The 18,927-nt window shown below is 39.1% G+C and overlaps 1 protein-coding gene across 1 annotated transcript; it reads left to right on the top strand.

Annotated features, from left to right (window-relative positions):
- Positions 1-1,088: 1,088 nt before the first annotated feature.
- On the top strand, positions 1,089-18,280 carry rab21 (RAB21, member RAS oncogene family). Its single transcript, XM_041216447.1, has 7 exons — positions 1,089-1,393; positions 7,322-7,381; positions 9,970-10,077; positions 11,553-11,616; positions 15,727-15,781; positions 15,888-15,976; positions 16,851-18,280. The coding sequence occupies exons 1-7, from the start codon at positions 1,253-1,255 to the stop codon at positions 16,982-16,984; spliced, it is 651 nt and encodes a 216-aa protein (XP_041072381.1). The 5' UTR covers positions 1,089-1,252; the 3' UTR covers positions 16,985-18,280.
- Positions 18,281-18,927: the final 647 nt, after the last annotated feature.

The raw sequence follows: 18,927 nt of genomic DNA, 5'->3' as shown, positions 1-18,927 counted from the left end.
GAACTCTTGCTGTGATGTCCTGGAACTGAAATGATTGACCTTTAACAACCACAACCATTTTCCTTTGTGCTAGGTATGACTCCAACCAATGAACAGGTTTCTCCTTGATTCTCATTATCTCCAGTTTTGCTAGGTCTCCTTGATGCCATATTTGGTCAAATGCTGTCTTGATGTCAAGGGCAGTCACTCTCACCTCACCTCTACAGTTTAGCTCTTTTGTCCATGTTTGAACCAAGGCGTAATGAGGTCAAGAGCTGAGTCATCCTGGCAGAACCCAAACTGAGTATCAGTGAGCAGGTTATTGCTAAGCAAGCGCTGCTTGATAGCACTGTTGATGACCCCTTCCATCACTTTATTGATGATCGAGAGTAGACTGATGGGGCGATGATTGGCTAGGTTTGATTTGTCATGTCTTTTGTGTACAGGTCATCCCTGGGCAATTTTCTACATTGTTGGGTAGCTGCCACGTATGAGGACAGATCAAAAGCTTGGTCATAGGTAAGTTTTAAGGAACATCATAAAGGAGAAGAGAGATGCACAGAGGTTCAGGGAGGGAATTTCAGAGTTTTTGGGTTTAGGAAGCTGAAGGCACAGCCACAAATAATTGAATGATTAAAATCAAGGATGCTCAAGAAACCGGAATTTGAGGAGTGCAGATATCTCAGATGGTTGTGGGGCTGGAGGTGGTTATGGAGATATGGGGGTGGGGGGGTGAGGGGAGGCCATGGTGGAATCTGAAAACAAGGATGAGACTTTTAAAACCGAGACATTGCCAGGCCTGGAGCTGATATAGGTCATTGAGGGTGATGGCGAACGGGGTTTGATGCAAATTAGGATATAGGCAGCAAAGTTTAGTTGGCATCAATTATTTGCCAACGTGGGGCATATCATGTATCTCAAAGGTTGGAAATGAGAGCTCACGTGAAATCTTTGCTTTGTTCAGTGCTGTATACTGAAGCACAATTGGAATTTATTTTTTGGAGGGACTATCTTGTTGCCAAGGTGCAATGCAAATGCGTGCTTCCTTGTTGCTGCAGCCTCCGCCTGGCCCCGCCCCCCACCTTCCTGAGCTGTCAATCACAGCCTGTTCCCTGGAGGGCTGACGCAGGAGGAAGGAGACGCCATTAGACAAGAGGGCAGCAGCTTGTTTACTGTCGCTGGCCTGACTTACTTCCCACTTCAGCAGCTCTCTGCCGTCGGGGTCTCATGCGATTGTGTCTGAGCTTTGCTAAGCTGCATTTCTCTGCTGATAATGGCGGGTGCCGGCGCCGGAGGCGGTAAAACCTATTCGTTTAAAGTTGTCCTGCTGGGGGAAGGCTGTGTGGGAAAGACATCTCTGGTGCTGAGATACTGTGAGAACAAATTCAACGATAAACACATCACCACGCTCCAGGTTCGTCTTCCTTGTATTTCTCTTCCACTTAGTTTCCATTTCCCTCAACCCTCATTCGGATCCTTACCTCCTTAAAGGGGTCAGCCTTCCCAGTAAAGAGAAGGCCCTCGTGCCAAATGTCGATTGTGAAAATCATCTTTCATTTCCTATTGCCCAAATATATTTTAAATGCCAACCAACTGGCAGTAAGTTGCGCGACTTAACAAATATTTGTCTTACCAGAGTATTTGTTACAAGAGAACAGTAGTTGAAAGTGCAAAAATCACTGCATGTTTTTAGGGAGCTAGCAGGAGGAGAAGCGTTTTCGTCCCTCATGGTTACTTTAGGGATCCCTTACAGTTATTTCGACATACTCCTCAAATGATCTATTATCACTAAAATTTGTGCCACGCGTTATAATTTCAGTCGTTAAAAGGGATGCCAAGTTTTGCCTCAAAGCTGTTCTCAATCTCAGAATATCACAATTGAAACCTAAGCTTTATACACTATTGAGTTTATGGATCATTGTAACTTTTTGTGTATAAGACCATTTTTTAAAGGCGTGTATAATTCAGTGAATCATTCAAAGCGGAACTTCCTCATCTAATGTTTTTATGGGTGTGTGGGGGGGAAGAATTTGATGTTAAGTCACCAAAAAAAATATAGAATTTGATATCGTAGGTTCGTACCTTGCATTAATCTCTGAGAAGTTGCGTGTTATCCTTGCATAATTTTGGTAATGAAAAACCAAATTTCACATGATAGTAGGGCTTGGTCAGGGGATTTTGTAATTCCGTTTTTATTTAACTGCTCATGTTCTACAGAGTAATTCAAATGACTTGATCTTTGAGTATTATTCAAGGAATAAAATGAAAATAATACTGTGACTGTGCTGCACAAATGGTTAAATTTCTGGAATACTGATTTTTGAAAGATTACTGATTATTGCTTTAGGTAATCTGTTCACTGTTCAATCCATTTTTAAGCAACAAATTTGATTCTGCAAATGGTTGTTTCAGAATTAATGCAGTTTGGAAAGACAGCTAGAGGCATATAAAAATGACAGGCAAAAGTTGGTAAATACGTAATTTCTCCAGTATTTTTGTCTGTAATAGCATACATTTCATTCATTTCAAACAGTTGCTTTGAATTTTGCTATTAAACTTCCTATATTTTATATTGCAGCCTGTGCTCACAATCTCTTTTCCGTTCATTCAAATTTCAAATGCTAAAAATGAAACTTCCTGTTTTCTGTTGGTGATAAGTTGAAAATTGGCCAGTGCCTTTGTCAGTTATGCAGTTAAAGACTAAAATCCTTAACTTAAATTGTATTTTAATTGTCTTTTGCAGAAGAAATAAATGTGCAGAACTACTTACGCTGGTTGACCCCATCACACTAATTAATTGATTTCAAATTTGTTGCACTTTTAGTCACACTACACTCACCATTGCTAATTTATTTTTTCTTGCGTTCAAAGGAATTGATGTAAAGTTTCATTGTATTTTTGTGAAAGCGGTATAAAGGCAAAGCAGGTTTCAGTATACATTGATGGTATAGTTAAAAAGGCATATCATTAACCCGTTTCACAAGCATTCTGAAATAGAAAGGCTTGAGGCTACCTCCGGGTTGCAGGCGCATAACTCAGTTTTCATGAACCAGAGCACCATCAACAACTTGTACTTATATAGCGTCTTTAACATAATAAAACATCCAAGGTACTTCACTGAAACATTTACCAGATAATATTTGATACTGAGCCACATAAGGAGATATTAGGGCAGGTGACTAAAGATGCAAGTTTGAAGTTTGTTAAAGGAGTGGAGCAAGAAATTGTGAGGTTTACAACAACAGCTTAAATTTATATAGTGCCTTTAACATAATGAAATGTCCAAGAACTTTGAATTTTTTTGAGTAGGTGACCAGGTGTGTAGATGAGAGTAGTGTAGTTGACGTAGTCTATATGGATTTCAGCAAAGCCTTTGACAAGGTCCCACATGGGAGACTTATAAAGAAGGCAAATGCACATGGGATACAGGGTAATTTGATAAGGCGGATTCAAAATTGGCTTAGCTGTAGGAGGGAGGGTGATGACAGAAAGATGCTTTAGTAACTGGAAGCCAGTGTCCAGTGGCGTATCACAGGGATCTGTGCTGGGTCTCCTATTATTTGTCATTTATATAAACGACATAGAAGACTATATGGGGGGTAGGATTAGTAAATTTGCGGATGACACAAAGATTGGCCGGGTGGTTTACAGTGAGGTTGAGTGTCTTGGGCTGCAGGAAGATATAGACAGGATAGTCAAATTGCTAGATAAGTGGCAGATGGAATTTAACCCTGAAAAGTGTGAGGTGATACACTTTGGAAGGAGTAATTTGACAAGGAAGTATTCAATGAACGGCATGACACTAGGATGTTCTGAGGAACAAAGGGACCTTGGCGTATGTGTCCATAGATCTCTGAAGGCAGAGGGGCATGTAAGTGGGGTGGTGAAAAAGGCATATGGGACACTTGCCTTTATCACTCAAGGCATAGATTACAAAAGTAGGGAGGTCATTGTTGGAGTTGTATAGAACCTTGCTGAGGCCACAGCTGGAGTAGTGTGTGCAGTCCTGGTCGCCACATTATGGGAAGGATGTGATTGCACTGGAGGGGTTGCAGAGGAGATTCACCAGGATGTTGCTTGGGATGAAACATTTAAGTTATGAAGAGAGGTTGGATAGACTTGGGTTGTTTTCGTTGGAGCAGAGAAGACTGAGGGGCGACCTGATCGAGGTATACAATATTATGAGGGGCATGGACAGGGTGGGTAGGGAGCAGCTGTTCCCCTTAGTTGAGGGGTCAGTCATGAGGGGACATAAGTTAAAGGTGAGGGGCAGGGGATTTAGGGGGAGATGTCAGGAAAAACTTTTTTACCCAGAGGATGGTGACAGTCTGGAATGCACTGCCTGGGAGGGTGGTGGAGGCAGGTTGCCTCACATCCTTTAAAAAGTACCTGGATGGGCACTTGGCATGTCATAACATTCAAGGCTGTTGGCTAAGTGCTGGCAAATGGGATTAGGTAGGTAGTTCAGGTATTTCTCACGTGTCAGTGCAGACACGATGGGCTGAAGGGCCTCTTCTGCACTGTAAGATTCTGTGAACTTCACAGGAGCATTATGGAACAAAGTATGACACTGGGCCACATATAGAGATATTAGGTCAGATAACCAAAAGCTCAGATAAACAGGTTTTTAAGGAGTGTGTTAAAGGAGAAAAGTGAGGTTGAGAGGTTTGCAGAGTACATTTCAGACTTGCAACATAGACAGTTGAAGGCAGGGTCACCAATGGTGGAGTGATTAAAATCAGGAATGTGCAAGTGGCCAGAATTAGATGAGTGCAGATAACTCTGACATTTGTGGCATTGAAGAAGATTACAGATAAGGAGAGGGGTGAGGCCATGGGGGGATTTGGAAGCAAGATTGAGAAGTTTAAAAAGGCTGCGTTTGCTGCCAACGTTGTGCATGTGCAGTTGTAAGTACGGCCACCATCTTCATAGGAGGCAATGTGCAGCAGGGTGCATGCGTGGTCATCACAACCTGGAATTGCAAATATTACAGTGCTGGCAGCATCAAGTTAACATGTTTTACTAAAGAGAAGTAGCTTCTTTATAATATTTGCAATTGCGGCCAACCTGCAGTTTCTGAATCCCCTGCTCGGAGTCTCTTTCCTTTAATCCTGGGTCTGTCACCGGGAACAAGCCACGGAGTTGCAAACAGAATTGTGGCCGTCACTGGGATGGATCAGAAACTTCCCCTATCTTTCTATTACGATCCCCAGAAATTGCAGTGAGGCCGTGCCCCCACTACCTGTCAGCCACGGGGCTGGGTTCAGGATCCAAATAAGATCCAACCGGCACTGTCTCCTGCAAATTATGTCATTGACTTCTGCGCATGCTTGCATAAGTGCGTATGGGGGAACAGATATCGATGGCCATCTTGCATTGGTACGTTTTAAAGACACGTTTTAAAGTCAAGACATTGTTTGACAATGTAGGTCAGTGAGCACAGGGGTAATAGGGGAACGTGACTTGGTGAGAGTTAAGACACTGGCAGCAGAGTTTTGGATGACCTCAAGTTCACAGAGGCTAGAATTTGGGAAACCAGACAGGATTGCATTGGAATAGTTGAGTCTTGAGATAACAAAGGTATAAAAGGGGTTTTCACCAGCAAATGAGATGAGACGGACAAGTTGGGTGTTGTTACAAAGGTGGAAATGGGCAGGCTTAGCGATGGCATGAGTAGGAGGTTGGAAGCACATCTCGGGATCAAATGTGACGCCAAGATTTAACAAACTAGTTTAATCTCACGCTGTGTTGCCAGGGAGAGGGATGGAGTTAGCAGCTGTGGAACAGAGTTTCAAGTGGGAAATGAAAATAATGGCTTCAGGCTTCCCAGTATTTAATTGCATGAAAGTTCTGCTCACCTTGTACTGGATGTTGGATGAGCAGTTTGATAATTTGGCAACAGTGGAAATTCAAGAGAGGTGGTGGTGAGGTAGAGCTGCTGTCATCAGCGTACATGTGCAAATCAATGTTGTGCCTTTGAATGATGTCACAGAAGAGCAGCATGTAGATGAGAATAGGGGACCAAAATAGATCCTTGGGAGGTCACCAGAAGGAACAGTGCAGGAGCAGGAAGTAAAGCCATTACAACTGATTTTCTGACTATGATAGATAAAAATGGAGCCAAGTGAGAGCAATCCCATTCAGCTGGACAACAGTGGGGAGGCGTTGGAGGAGGATAGTGGGGTAAAGCAAATGAAGGCTGCAGACAGGTGGAGGAGGACGAGGAGGGAAAGTTTACTGTTTTTACATCTACAAAGGATATCATTTATGACGTTGAGAATTGTCTCAGTATGTGGCAGGGCGGAAACTTGATTAGAGTTATTCGAACATAGAATTCTGGGAAAGTGGGATTGGATTTGCGAGGTAGCAACATGTTCAAGGACATTTTATGGGGAAATGGAAGTTGGAGATGGGACATACTTTGCAAGGACAGTGAGTGAAAGCTTTTTTTTTGAGGGGAGGTGTTATAACAGCAGATTTGAAGGAGAGGTGGACAACGCCTTAAGAGAGAATAATTTACAAACCGGCTAACATGGGGAAGGAATTCCAAAGATTGTGGCCTCAGTGACTGAAGTCATGGCCACCATTGGCAGAGTGCTGAAAATCAAGAATATGCAAAAGATGAGAATTGGAGGACTGCAGAGATCTTGGAAGGGTGATAGGCTGGGTGAAGTTAGAAGGGTGAGGTCATGGAGGGGTTTGAAAACAGGGATGAACATTTTAAAATAGAGGCTTTGCTGGGTGGGGAGCCGATCTGGATTAGCAAGTACAGCTAATAATATAACTCATCTGTCTATTGCATATCCACAATTTTGTTTCCAGAATCACAATATGAGAACTAAATAGATTGTGGTACCTATTGGCTAAGACTAAACATGCTAAATCTAATGCTACCCTCCACATACTGCCACTTTAGCAGTTGCTAACCCTTTGGAACTTGGCAACTGCTCCGTTCTCTACTGGGGGACCGGAGGTGAAACTAACATGTGTTTTATCAGTGACATATTTTGGTTGATTCTTGGAGCCATCCTTGAAAGGGGCCTGTCAACACCTCAACTGGGTCCACTCCAAGCTAGTTTCATTTCTCTGCAGTGATGTTTTTTTTCTCTCTTTCAGAGCTGAACTGTTTTTTGTCAGTAAATTTAGGGAAGTTTCAAATTCCGTTCAGTTCAATGTTAAAGACTGCATCTCCTCAAACATCCACTGTGCCCACTTTGTTTTAGTTAAACATTGTTCTGTTGTTTTGTTTTTCTTTCAGTTTTGTTTTCTTTGGCTTCCTGTGTAATAGTTTTTACAACAAAGATATTAAATCTGTAGTTTCACAAGCTCTGTTCATTTTTAGGCATCATTCTTGACCAAAAAACTGAATATTGGAGGCAAAAGAGTAAATATTGCAATTTGGGTAAGTACTCTAATTTATTACAAAGTGCTTGTGACCAAATTAAGCTAATTTGATTTAGATTTAGTGTTGATGTGGAATAATTCCAGATTTGCACTTGGATTGTATAAAGTAAAATTAGGTGTTAAACATGAACTAATCCCCCCTAATAGGGGGAGGTGATGGCATAGTGGTATTGTCACTGGCCTAGTAATCCAGAGACCCAGGGTAATGCTCTGGGGACCAAGGTTCGAATCCTGCCATGGCAATGGTGAAATTTGAATTCAATAAAAATCTGGAATTAAAATTCTAATGATTACCATGGAACCATTGTCAGAAAACCTGTTGGTTTTACTTGGTCTATGTGTTGACTCTTAAATGCCCTCTGAATAAGGGCAATCAGGGATGGGCAATAAATGCTGGCCTATCCAGCAGCACCTATATCCCATGAACAAATTTTTTAAAATTCCCTCGGAAGAGGAGTGAGCAGCCCTTCTTTAGGAAGGAAGTTTAGGAAGTTTTGCGCCACTTCACTCTGGGCTTTTATGGAAGTTCAAACTACACCTATACTCTAACTGCAATATCTGTGCAAAGCAGAACTGTTCCTCTAATGATGCTAGTTAAACTTAAACCAGAGAAATATTTAGAAAATTATAAAAGTGCTTAAATAAGAGTTGAATGGGTTTTGTAAATTAATTTCCTCTACCTTCATCTAAAGCTGTTTTTGATGTCAGATTGTAATGGTTTTGTTTTGGTTGTGATTGCCATACTTACTTTAATCCTTTTTGTTGCAAGCTATTTGAAAAAGAATTAATTCATAATTAAATCTGGAATATAGATCAAATTGTGCCCTTGTATGGTTCCATTCCCACCTATTGGAGCACAGCCCATACAACTCCAGCAATAGCTTCATTCACCTTCAGGGTCCCCTTAGGATCTGTCCTTGGTCTCCTCTTCCTGATGTATAGGTTGTTCCTTGGCAATATTATCTGCAAGCACGAGAGCAGCTTTAACATATAAGCTGATGCTGACAGCTGTACTTCATGACAGTCGTGGTTGCCATTGCACTATTGAGGCCTGTTAAGTCACTGCCTCTGCCAACTCAATATCGCAAAGGTGAATGCCATCATCTTTAGCTTTCTTTTTCCACTAACTCCAGCTCCACGTCCTCTAAGTTATTGCCTGGTGAATCAGATGGTTTAAAGTCTTGATATCATGTTCAATGTGATCTGGAAATATGAAATTTCATCAAGGTGGCATACTTCCATTTCATGTTTTTCCTCTACATCTGCTCAAACCCTTATTCATACTTTTTGTCACCTCCAGTCTTGAACAACTATATGTTTACCTTGCTGACCTCCCATCCTCCAGTATCCGTAAACCCCAAACAGTCTAAAATTTTGTCCTGATGTGTATTCTTCTTGGGCAGTCCCTCGGGATTGAGGATGTTTTGCGTTTCACTATGTTCTGAGATAGCTGATAAGTCTAATGTGTTATCTGCAGACTTTGCCACATGCAGGGTAGGAGGTGCTTGGAGGTTCATACAGAGGAGGTGTTTGGAGGTTTTTTGCACTCTCTCTGTGCCTTGACTTCCGCCAAAGTGTCTCTGTGTTTAATGCCTTCCCGAATGAACCTTCTCCATTTTGGCTGGTTAAAGCCATGGGCTCCCATGAGTTGGCAGGGAATGTTTGATCTCTTCAGGAATGCTTTGAGCACATCTGGAAAGCATTTCCACTGTCCTCCTGGGAGCCTCTTGCTGCAACTGAGCTCAAAGTCAAACAGTTGCATCCGAAGCCTGGTGTCATGCATACACATGGCATGCTCTCCCAGCGGAGCAGGTCTTGAGTGATTAGCTCCTCCATGTTGGACGTGTTGGCTTGGGAGAGGATGTTGGACTACTTTTCCTGCTGCCAAATTTGAAGGATCTTGCAAAGGCACCACTGGTGGCACTTCTCCAGTGCTTTGAGGTGCCTGCTGTAGATTGGTCAAGTCTCAGAGGCATACAGGAGCACCAGGATCACTGTTGTCTGGTAAACCATGACCTTGATCTCAGGTTTGAGACCCTGGTCCTCAAATACTGTCTTCCTCAGTTGGCCATAGACTAAGAGAGAACATTGAGGCCAAAATTCATCAAAGCATCCAATGCCTGCTTTCGTCAAGAGATTCCCAAGGTATGGAAAATAGGCCATGTTTTCCAGGGTCATGCCATTGATTTTAATCAGTGGGGAAGGCATTGTACTGTGGGATCTGTTGGGAAAAGACCCTAGTTTTTCATGTGTTTAGTGAAAGTTCCATAGTGGGTCCCATACTCCCAAAATATTCCAAGTTCCACCCACCCTGATACCATCAGCCCACTATTTTTGGCAGTACGTTGTCCCCTTAATTGGAACCCCACACCGCTGCATCTCTCTCCACTTTAAGCCAGAACCCATTACTGTGACTTAACCTACTGTTGCCTAACTCTGACTTCTTGAGTTGGTGACTCTGTGTGCATCTGTGAAGCACTAAGACTTCTTAATGTTAATGGCACTGTGGAAGTAGAAATTGTTGCAAGTTGTATTGCTTTGGAATTAAAAGTGATTATGAAAACAAACCTTTGTGTTCTAAACCAGGATACAGCAGGTCAGGAGAGGTTCCATGCTTTGGGTCCAATTTATTACAGAGATTCCAATGGAGCTATTTTAGTGTACGATATCACAGACGAAGACTCATTTCAGAAGGTGAGATCGTGAAGAATTTATGCATAAAGATACAGTTGAGCCTTAAAGCGGCATGGTTCCACAATTTTCCACAATGACATAAGTATCAGTATTATCAAATTGAATATTGCAAAAGAGAAATGTCATGATGAGTTCTTTCATTTGAATTTTGTGAAATTCTGTAGTCCTTGTTAGTTTGAATTCATGAATTATACAAATAAGCTCATGCTTTGGCAGACACAAAGTGAAAAAAATGACGTCAGCCCCAAAATGATTCGACCCATATAACACTTGTCGTGCACAATTCTTAGGCATCCCTTTGCATTACTACCAGATGATGATTGATGTGCCTTGTTGATTTATATAATGTCTTTTAAGTAGCTGCAACTATGTCTATAGAAGCTATTGTATGAACAACATGTAGCATAACTTAGACTCTAAAAGCGTCAAGGGGTACGGGGAGAGTGTGGGAGTATGGCATTGAGATAGAGGATCAGCCATGATCATATTGAATGGCAGAGCAGGCTCGAAGGGCCGACTGACCTATTCCTGCTCCTATTTTCTGTGTTTCTATGTGTCTAACAGATCTATCAATAAAAATAATAGTACAAAATTATGAAGTATGCTTGGCTTTAAAAGTTATCGTGGATCTGCTAGTCTTTGATTGCTGGGGATTGAAATAATTTTCTTATTATTCCTTTTCCCCTATGATTGTATTCATTCTGAAAATGGACAAAAAATAGAAACTGTTTGGTTAATTGAATTTTTCTATGTTGCATTTTGAATATTTGGGATTCTTAAATTCTGTTCTTTCCCAACCCCTCCCCTTTCTTTGAGAGAGACTTGATGGGGTGATTGTTTTGTTCACAAAATCTCAGCAAGGGAAACTAAAAATTTCAAAACAGTCTCTTCCTCATACTAAGATTGTCCTATAACAGCCTATAATTTTCTCTTAAGAAACATGGAAATGAGAGATGTGTATTTATGTAGCACCTTAAAGCTATTCCAAAGAGCTTTATTTTTAAAGTGTAGTCACTGTTGTTAAGCAAGAAACATGTCATCCAATTTGTAAACTGCAAATAGCATTATGATACTAACCAGAGAATCTGTTTAATTTTTTTTAGTGGGGGGAATGTTGATTGTGGGGTAAATATTGGCCAAGGCAGAGGTAACTCTCCTGGTCACCTTTGAAATAGTGCAGTGGGATCTTTTACATCCACCTAAAAGGTCAGGCGAGGTCTTGGTTTAATGTCTGATCCAAAAGATGGCATCTTTCTTAACAGTGTAGAACTCCCTCAGTACCGCACTGAATTTCAGCCTGGATTTTTGTGTTCAAGTTATGGAGTGGTATTTGTACCCTCAACCTTCTAACCAGGAGGTGAGAATGCCACGGCTGATCCTTAGATGAAAATGTATATTTTTTTTAAATGCTGAAATCGTGAATGAATGCTAAAACTGTACACTGATATTTACAAAATCTAATGCTTTGTTCTTAGGTGAAAAATTGGGTGAAAGAATTGCGGAAAATGTTGGGAAATGATATTTCTTTATGTATAGTGGGTAAGTGTTCATCTTTTTGTAAGCAAATAAATCACATTTATTGTTTCCAGATTGGGTAATGGCCTGAATTTTAGTTTGGAGGTGTGTTCTATATTGTAGGGGCTGAGGGTGCCTGTGCTATTCTGAGGTTGTGTAACCTTGGAAGCATGAGTTTTCTGGGTTTTGAATTTTTTTTCTCTATTGGTTCCCTGCCCACAGCCAGCCTAACAGTCTGTTTGTTAGCAAAACCTATATCACAAGATTGCAGCTGACCTGCTCTGTGAGCTGTTGTCAGGGTGGTTTTAGAGGGTTATTGTGGGAGAGCTAACTAAAGGGTTGGGGGGGTGGAGTAGGAAGAGAAAGATTGCAAGAAGGGAGGGGGAATGGGTGATGAAGAAACATTGAAGGAGAGTTGGTTGGGATTGCGGGCTTTACTTGGTAGCTTGTTGGGCCTGCCAAAAGTACTTGACCTCCTAGCCCACAAGCTGTGCTATAAAGGCATTTATTCCATGATTCAGCCCTTCCCATCTCCTTTTACCTGCCAAGTTTTCCGAGGCCTGGAAGCCAGACCACCTGTGATTAAAAATAAATAGAATCATTGTTAGAGTGAAGGCACGTGTCCTCATCAAAATGTTTAAATGACTAACTTGCCTATTTTGTGTGTTTTTGACTAAAAGTGTTTCACTTTTTTAGACCGTTACTATTTGTGGAGCAATAAGGTCACTATGCCCCCAAAATGATACATCTCATTGTCCACAGGACATTGATATGAAACTGCAACCTCTGACCAGAAAGCTGGTCACTGAGCCAAATCCTTTGTTTTTTTAGGAATGCATGGGGTGAGATTATCCTGGGGTATTTAAGCTAAGAAAAGGTTAAAAGATTCTCAGTTTTGTTTTAATGAAACATATTTTCCCGAACTTTTAAAAACATCTTGTATTTTAAAACGCTACATGAGAAGATTTCTTCTATATATTATTTTTAGAGAAATTGAAAATAGACTTTTGCATGTGTGATCTTGCAATGGGTATTATCAAGACGAAACTTTTCCCTACTGTCAAATGCCTTTTTAAACTTCTTATTTGCACGTCAAAAGATTGAGGAAGACAATCTAGTACACTGGCCACACAATTATGCAAATTGCTATGCTATATACTCAGCTTGGTATAAATCTCAAGTTGCTTATGATATTAGTCACAAGGATAAAAGTTTTAAAAGTCTATCTTTATTAGTTTAATCATCTTTTTAAAAAAAAACAGAAATTGAGCCAACTTTCAATTTTATGTTGCATGAATATCAAAATATTTTTGATCACCAATCTAACATCTGCAGCACAACTAATAATTTGGTCATTAGCCATAGTCCACGAAGGACCGCAGGCATCCCTGTCCATTAAAGAGAGATACAATTGGGTTACAGAGCTTGAGGAGCACCACTCCACATCAAGCTTGGGGCAAGGCAAGGAGGCAGGCCTTTGCGCAAAATACTTTCAAGTGGACAAAATTTTCCCAATTTAGTGTAATTTGAACTGAAAACTATTATCCATTATTATTGATGTGGCTGAAACTTGGTTAGATATTGTTGATGAATCCAAAGTGGAGTTCAGTGGTTAAAGGGAATTTGGTACATGGCTGGGGCATGTAACTCCTTTGTCTTTTTTTTTCAAAAAAAGGTGATTAAGCTAGAGATGCTGTTCTTTTAAACCTTCTTAATCCTTGGATTCATATTTTAATTAACAACATATTGAGAGTTGCAATCTTCCCACTGATGCATGATTGTAAAAGTAAGTGAAATTGAAGAATGGTAAGGTCAGAATCCAGTTTTTTTAACTTCAGAGTGGAGATGTGGCTTCCTTTTTAATGCGTTATTTATGTTCCTATTTTATCCAAGTGAAATAGTTCTGACTTTTTTTCCAGTAAGTTGTCACCATTGTTATAATTTAGGATTGCAATACAATAATACAATGCAATACTGTCATGAGTTTCAAATTATCAAGCAGTGAGACTAATGTCCAAGTGTTAGAATTTTAACATGATCATGGGATTTGGATTTTGAAATAGCCAGAAACAAAAGTTCAGTTTAAGAACTTCATCTAAATCACAAGATTGCGATCAACCCTCCAACAATATGCCTTCAGTAAGTGTGTTTTGTACTTGAGCTAAAACTTCTTTGAAACTGTAGTGTACTAATGAATGATTTAAGGTAATTATATCAGACATCTAGCATAATAAAGTAATATTCTTTGCCTTTATAAAGATATCTGTAAATGGACTATATTGTTTTCCAGTTGTGCTTTGTGATGAGTTTACTCAAAGCCGAGCCCAAATACCAAATAATTCTTTAAATTTTACATTGGATATTTTTAGTTTAATTTGTAAACCAATTTAGAAAATGATGCAAAAACAGAAAAGCTCAGCAGGTCTAACAGTATTTGTGGAAATAAATACAGAGTTAATGTTTCGAGTCTGTATGACTCTTCAGAGCAATGATACCCGTAGAATAACTGCCATAGCCCAATGAGTCTAGCATTTCTACGCAATTTAAAATGAAAGTAGCAGGCCAGTGCAGCGGCACAGCTTGTTGAGTATACCATGGAGCAGCAAGATGCAATTTAAAACCCAGGCTTGTTGCCGATGTAAACCAAGAGCTTATATATTTGCCCTTAAGGGACGGTGTACTGGATTGGAAGGTTCCCTTACTACTTTTATGTATTTCATCTTGGTGTGATCAAAAATACTAATTGGATGTTGTTAAGAGAAAATTTAATGTTTTATAAGTTTAAGAGTTTTGATGGAATGATATCCCCTCTGGTAGGGGAGGTGACAGGGAGTTATTTGTTTAAAATTGTTGCAAAAAAGAGTGAAGAGAGAAGTTAGCAGAAATCTCTTCACGTAGAAGATTGTTAGAGCATTGAATGCCTTACCACAGGTAATGTTTGAGGCAGAGACCACTGCATTAATGCAATAATTAATGCATCTTTTAAGGAAAAGTGGAATGTTTGAAGTAGAAAAAGAAACTCAGCTCTGGGAAGAGAGCATGGCAGTGGGATTAGTTTTGTACTGTCTTGGGAACAGTTAGCACAAGACTTGATGGGCCAAATATAAACATATATCTTCTTGTCTAGAGATATAAGAAATAAGAGCAAGTGTAGGCCACTCTGCCCTGTGAGACTACTCCATCATTCAGTATGATTGTGATTGATCTTCTAACTCAACTCTACATTCCTGCACTTTCCCAAACCCCTCAATACCCAAAAATCTATCGATCTCTGTCTTGAATATGCTCAATGACTGAGCATCCATAGGTCTCTGGGGTAAAGAACTCCAAAAATAATGAAATCCCTCCTCACCTTCAGTCATAAATGGCCAAGCTCTTTTTGTCGACTATGGCCTCTTAATTCTAGACACCTAAACCAGGGGAATCATTCTCCCAGCATCTACCTATCGAGCTTCTTAAGAATCTTGCATGTTTCAATTAAATGCTGTAAAAGACCTGAATTCGGATAGCACCTCTCACAACCATTAGATGTCCCAAAGCATTTTCATCAATGAATTACTTTTGAATTGTAGCCACTGTTATAATGTAGGAAACTTGGCAGCCAACTTGCATACAGCCAAATTCCCACAAACCGCAATATGATAATGACCACATAATCCATTTTTGTGACATTGATTGAGGGATACTGGTACGAATTACCTTGCCTGCCATATCAAATCTGTTAATCACTATTTTCAGTGGTGAAAGTTTGAATTCCCATGCAACTGGTTTAAGCATAAAGATTATCTGAATTTTCCAACAGTTTTATGATTGTTGAACTTTCTAAACACCTATATTGTCTCAATTCTATTTCCAAAACTTACTTACATAAAAGTATGTAAGATTTTAATTATATAAATATCTTGAGTAAACACACATATATATTTAATTAATAAGTAAGTTTTTGGTTTTTATTATTAGACTGATGGAAGCATGGAATGGTAGAAATCCCAGAATCTTACTCTAAACAGAATTTGATCCTGATTTAAAAATCATTGGCCATGATTATAAAGATTACTGGGCCCTTTGTGTATTATAACTATTAGAAAGCATTGTATTGCTGTAACTAATATTTTTTTGCTTTTTAAAAAACAGGTAATAAATTAGACCTTGAAAAGGATCGTCACGTATCAGTGGAAGAAGCAGAGGTGTAAGTGCATAATAAATTCTATCATTCTCTAATTACACTGACCGTGTTACATAATCACCCTTTAATAATGTAGATAATTGACATCAACTGACTTACATTATTACAGGTATGCGGAATCAGTTGGAGCAAAACACTTTCACACATCAGCCAAGCTGAACAAGGGAATTGAAGAACTATTTCTTGATCTTTGTAAAAGTGGGTGAAATTTTGCCTGTTGTATACTTGACATGATGTAATGGATGTTAAAAGTTTGGTTAAAAGTGTTAAAATCCATTTAACTGTCAGGAGTAACAAAGGACTCTTCAACATTTCACATGTATCATCTCCAATAATTCAAATGTCTGTTACAAAGTGCAAACTCTACTTTGTATAAATTTTAAGTGGATTATTAATTTTGGTGCAGAAATGTTACTGGAATACTTTTATTCAAAATTTCAGCTGATTTTAACACATTTTGTTAGTCATATAGTAATGTTGAATGGTTGCAACCCTTTCCAAGCATTGCAACACATTTCTGACACATCCTTTTAACTATTTTGATGTTTTGTTCCCACGAAATGCTTCCAGTCTGTGAACTTCACTATTTAGGCAACTTAGTCCCATCCCCCTTCTTAAGGTTTCTTTTTCTTCGTGTCTGCTTCTCTTTCACAGGAATTCTGTTTCTACCACTATTTCTATTATAGCACTCCATATCATAACTCTGCAAAAAACAAAAATTCTCCTACTGCCCCCCACCCCATCTTTATTCTTTTGTTGCTGATAAATTTATGCCCTCTGGTCATGTCATTCAAACCGCTCATCATTTTGAACACTTGTATCTGATATTCTCTAAACTTGTACTAATGAAAAAAGCCCCAATCTCTCTTGTCACTGCTCATAACTAAGGTCCTGTATGATAGGTACCATTTTAGCGATCTATTCTGCATCCTCTTCATAATTTTCATGTGCTTTCTAAAGCAAGGAACAAAAACTGTGTACCATTTTCTAATCAGTGTTTTTCTTTTAAATATAGATTCAACGTTACCTCTGCTTTTGTACTGAATGAGTTTTCTTTTTGTTCCATATTTAGGAATGATAGAAACAGCTCAAGCAGAAGAAAGGGCAAAAGGCAATGGCAATGGCCAATCTGCAAACACAAGACGAGGTGTACAGATAGTTGACGATGAACCCCAACAACAGAGTAGTAGAGGATGTTGTTCTTAATTGACCAAAACTGTTGAGCTTTGTTTTTGAAATGAAGACTGCCATTTGCCACATCACATTTCTTATCAGCAGAATGTTAAGTGTTTTAAGATAAAACTCACCTTTATAGGACTAAAAGTGCTAAACAAAGTGGAATGTGTGACCAGAAGGTTTTTTCCTCTTTTTTACACTTGTCTGAACAGAAATGATCAATGGCCTTTGTCATGAACCTTATTTAGAATTGTCTTTTTTAATTGAGAAGCTGTATAATTTGCATGAAGCATCTTAGTATGTAGAATCTCTAATTGTATTGTCCTTTTAAAATCAGATCTCTATTATTTAATAACTTATGTAAATGTGTTGAATAGTATGCATTTGACTGGTTTTGAACAATTACTAAATGTGCAAATTCAGTCAGATTTTATAGTTTGAGCAGGAATTTGCACAAGGCTCTCCCTATTATGAGTTTATTCCAATCTGTCCCTTTAATATGGTGAAAATATGCATAGAAATTTCATATTAAATATTTTGCCCATTTTACAATCCTTCTACATGTTATAAACTTACAGTTTTTCCAGGAGCCTTTGTGAATAGGGATTGAAAACATTTAAATAATGGCCCAGCTTTTGCTGTAACAAAGGATCTAATTGCATCTGCTGTTAGATTTGTCCTTGCATGGCAAATTGCTGAAAGTGTGAATTGATAATGCTGCTATGAAGAAAACATGGCGTCTGGGGCCTGAGTGAATAGAGCAAGCAAGTAAATCTCCTTAACCCATCAGGTTGAAGGATTAAGGCAGGGTTGTGGGTGGATAAAGGAACAATGAAGAAGGAAGTGTAAATTACTGATGAATTCTATTTCAAATTAGATGGAGAAAGAAAGATTGAGAGGGGAAAGAAAAGAGACCAAGGAAAAGTATACTTAAAACAAAATTAAACTTTATATTTTTAAAATCGTCAACAATTAATACCTGAAGTAATGCAATTCCACACTTTTAATAGTTAATTTTCAATGCCAGAGGTCATGGATGGCAATAATTGACAGATATTACATCTTTTAAAAGATATTTGCATTTGTAGTGACAAAAATTAACTTTATGACAATTTTAGCTTGTGTCCAATGTACAAATACAGCAACTTCACACCATTCATTGCACATCAGTGATGAGGCAAACTGTGAAATGCCATTTTCATGAAGTTAACTCAAACAGCAATTTTAAGAAACGAAAACAAAATGCTGGAAAAACTCAGCAGGCCTAACAGCATTTGTGGAGAGAAAAACAGAGTTAACATTTCTAATCTGTATCACTTTTCTTCAGCTCTGAAGAACTCAGTTAACTCTGTTTTTCTCTCCACAGATGCTGTTAGACTTGCTGAGTTTTTCCAGCATTTTCTGTTTTTGTTTCAGATTTCCAGCATCCACAGTATATTGCTTTTATCCCAGCAACTTTAAGATATTGGTATTAACTATGGATCAGCTTCTCTCCTGAATTTGTTGTACCATGTATTCTTAAATAACAACAAAAACCATTAGTCCGTTACTTTGACAGTAAAATCTGGGCCATTGTTTCTGTCAAAATACACTCCTCATCTCAACTATTATTTTAAAGGGTGTGAAATTGGTCTTTGGCAGGATGCCAACAGGCAGCAGCCCGTTTTGCACACCATCTGAAGACCAGTTTCAACTCCACATATTTTTGGAGGTGAAGTTATGCTTTGCAAATTGACCCACAAAGGTCTGAAGAAATGTACAATTTGTTAAATGTTTTGTCTGCAGTGTCTGTGGGGAGAATGTTTTATTTGATTATGGTTTAAAAGTGCAATGCAAAATTTCTTACCTGTAAATCTAAATCAATGTAATAAATGCACTAAAGAGTCATCTGTTGTTCTAAGCACTGCTAGGTGTTTCCTTGACTGGGTTTTCTTGCATAATACATCATATGCATAATATAGCATATTAAGGGA

This window comes from Carcharodon carcharias, chromosome 21, assembly GCF_017639515.1.
Source record: "Carcharodon carcharias isolate sCarCar2 chromosome 21, sCarCar2.pri, whole genome shotgun sequence".
Classification (NCBI taxonomy): Eukaryota; Metazoa; Chordata; class Chondrichthyes; order Lamniformes; family Lamnidae; genus Carcharodon; species Carcharodon carcharias.
The sequence above is the reverse complement of the archived record's forward strand: the minus strand, read 5'-3'. Positions and strand labels throughout refer to the sequence as shown.

What these genes read in the sequence shown, in the direction of transcription:
- rab21 (XM_041216447.1), top strand. Translation starts at nt 1,253, where the DNA reads ATGGCGGGTGCCGGCGCCGGAGGCGGTAAAACCTATTCGTTTAAAGTT. An exon ending in AACACATCACCACGCTCCAG is followed by an intron (nt 1,394 to 7,321) that starts GTTCGTCTTCCT and finishes GTTCATTTTTAG; the next exon opens with GCATCATTCTTGACCAAAAA. An exon ending in ACGAAGACTCATTTCAGAAG is followed by an intron (nt 10,078 to 11,552) that starts GTGAGATCGTGA and finishes CTTTGTTCTTAG; the next exon opens with GTGAAAAATTGGGTGAAAGA.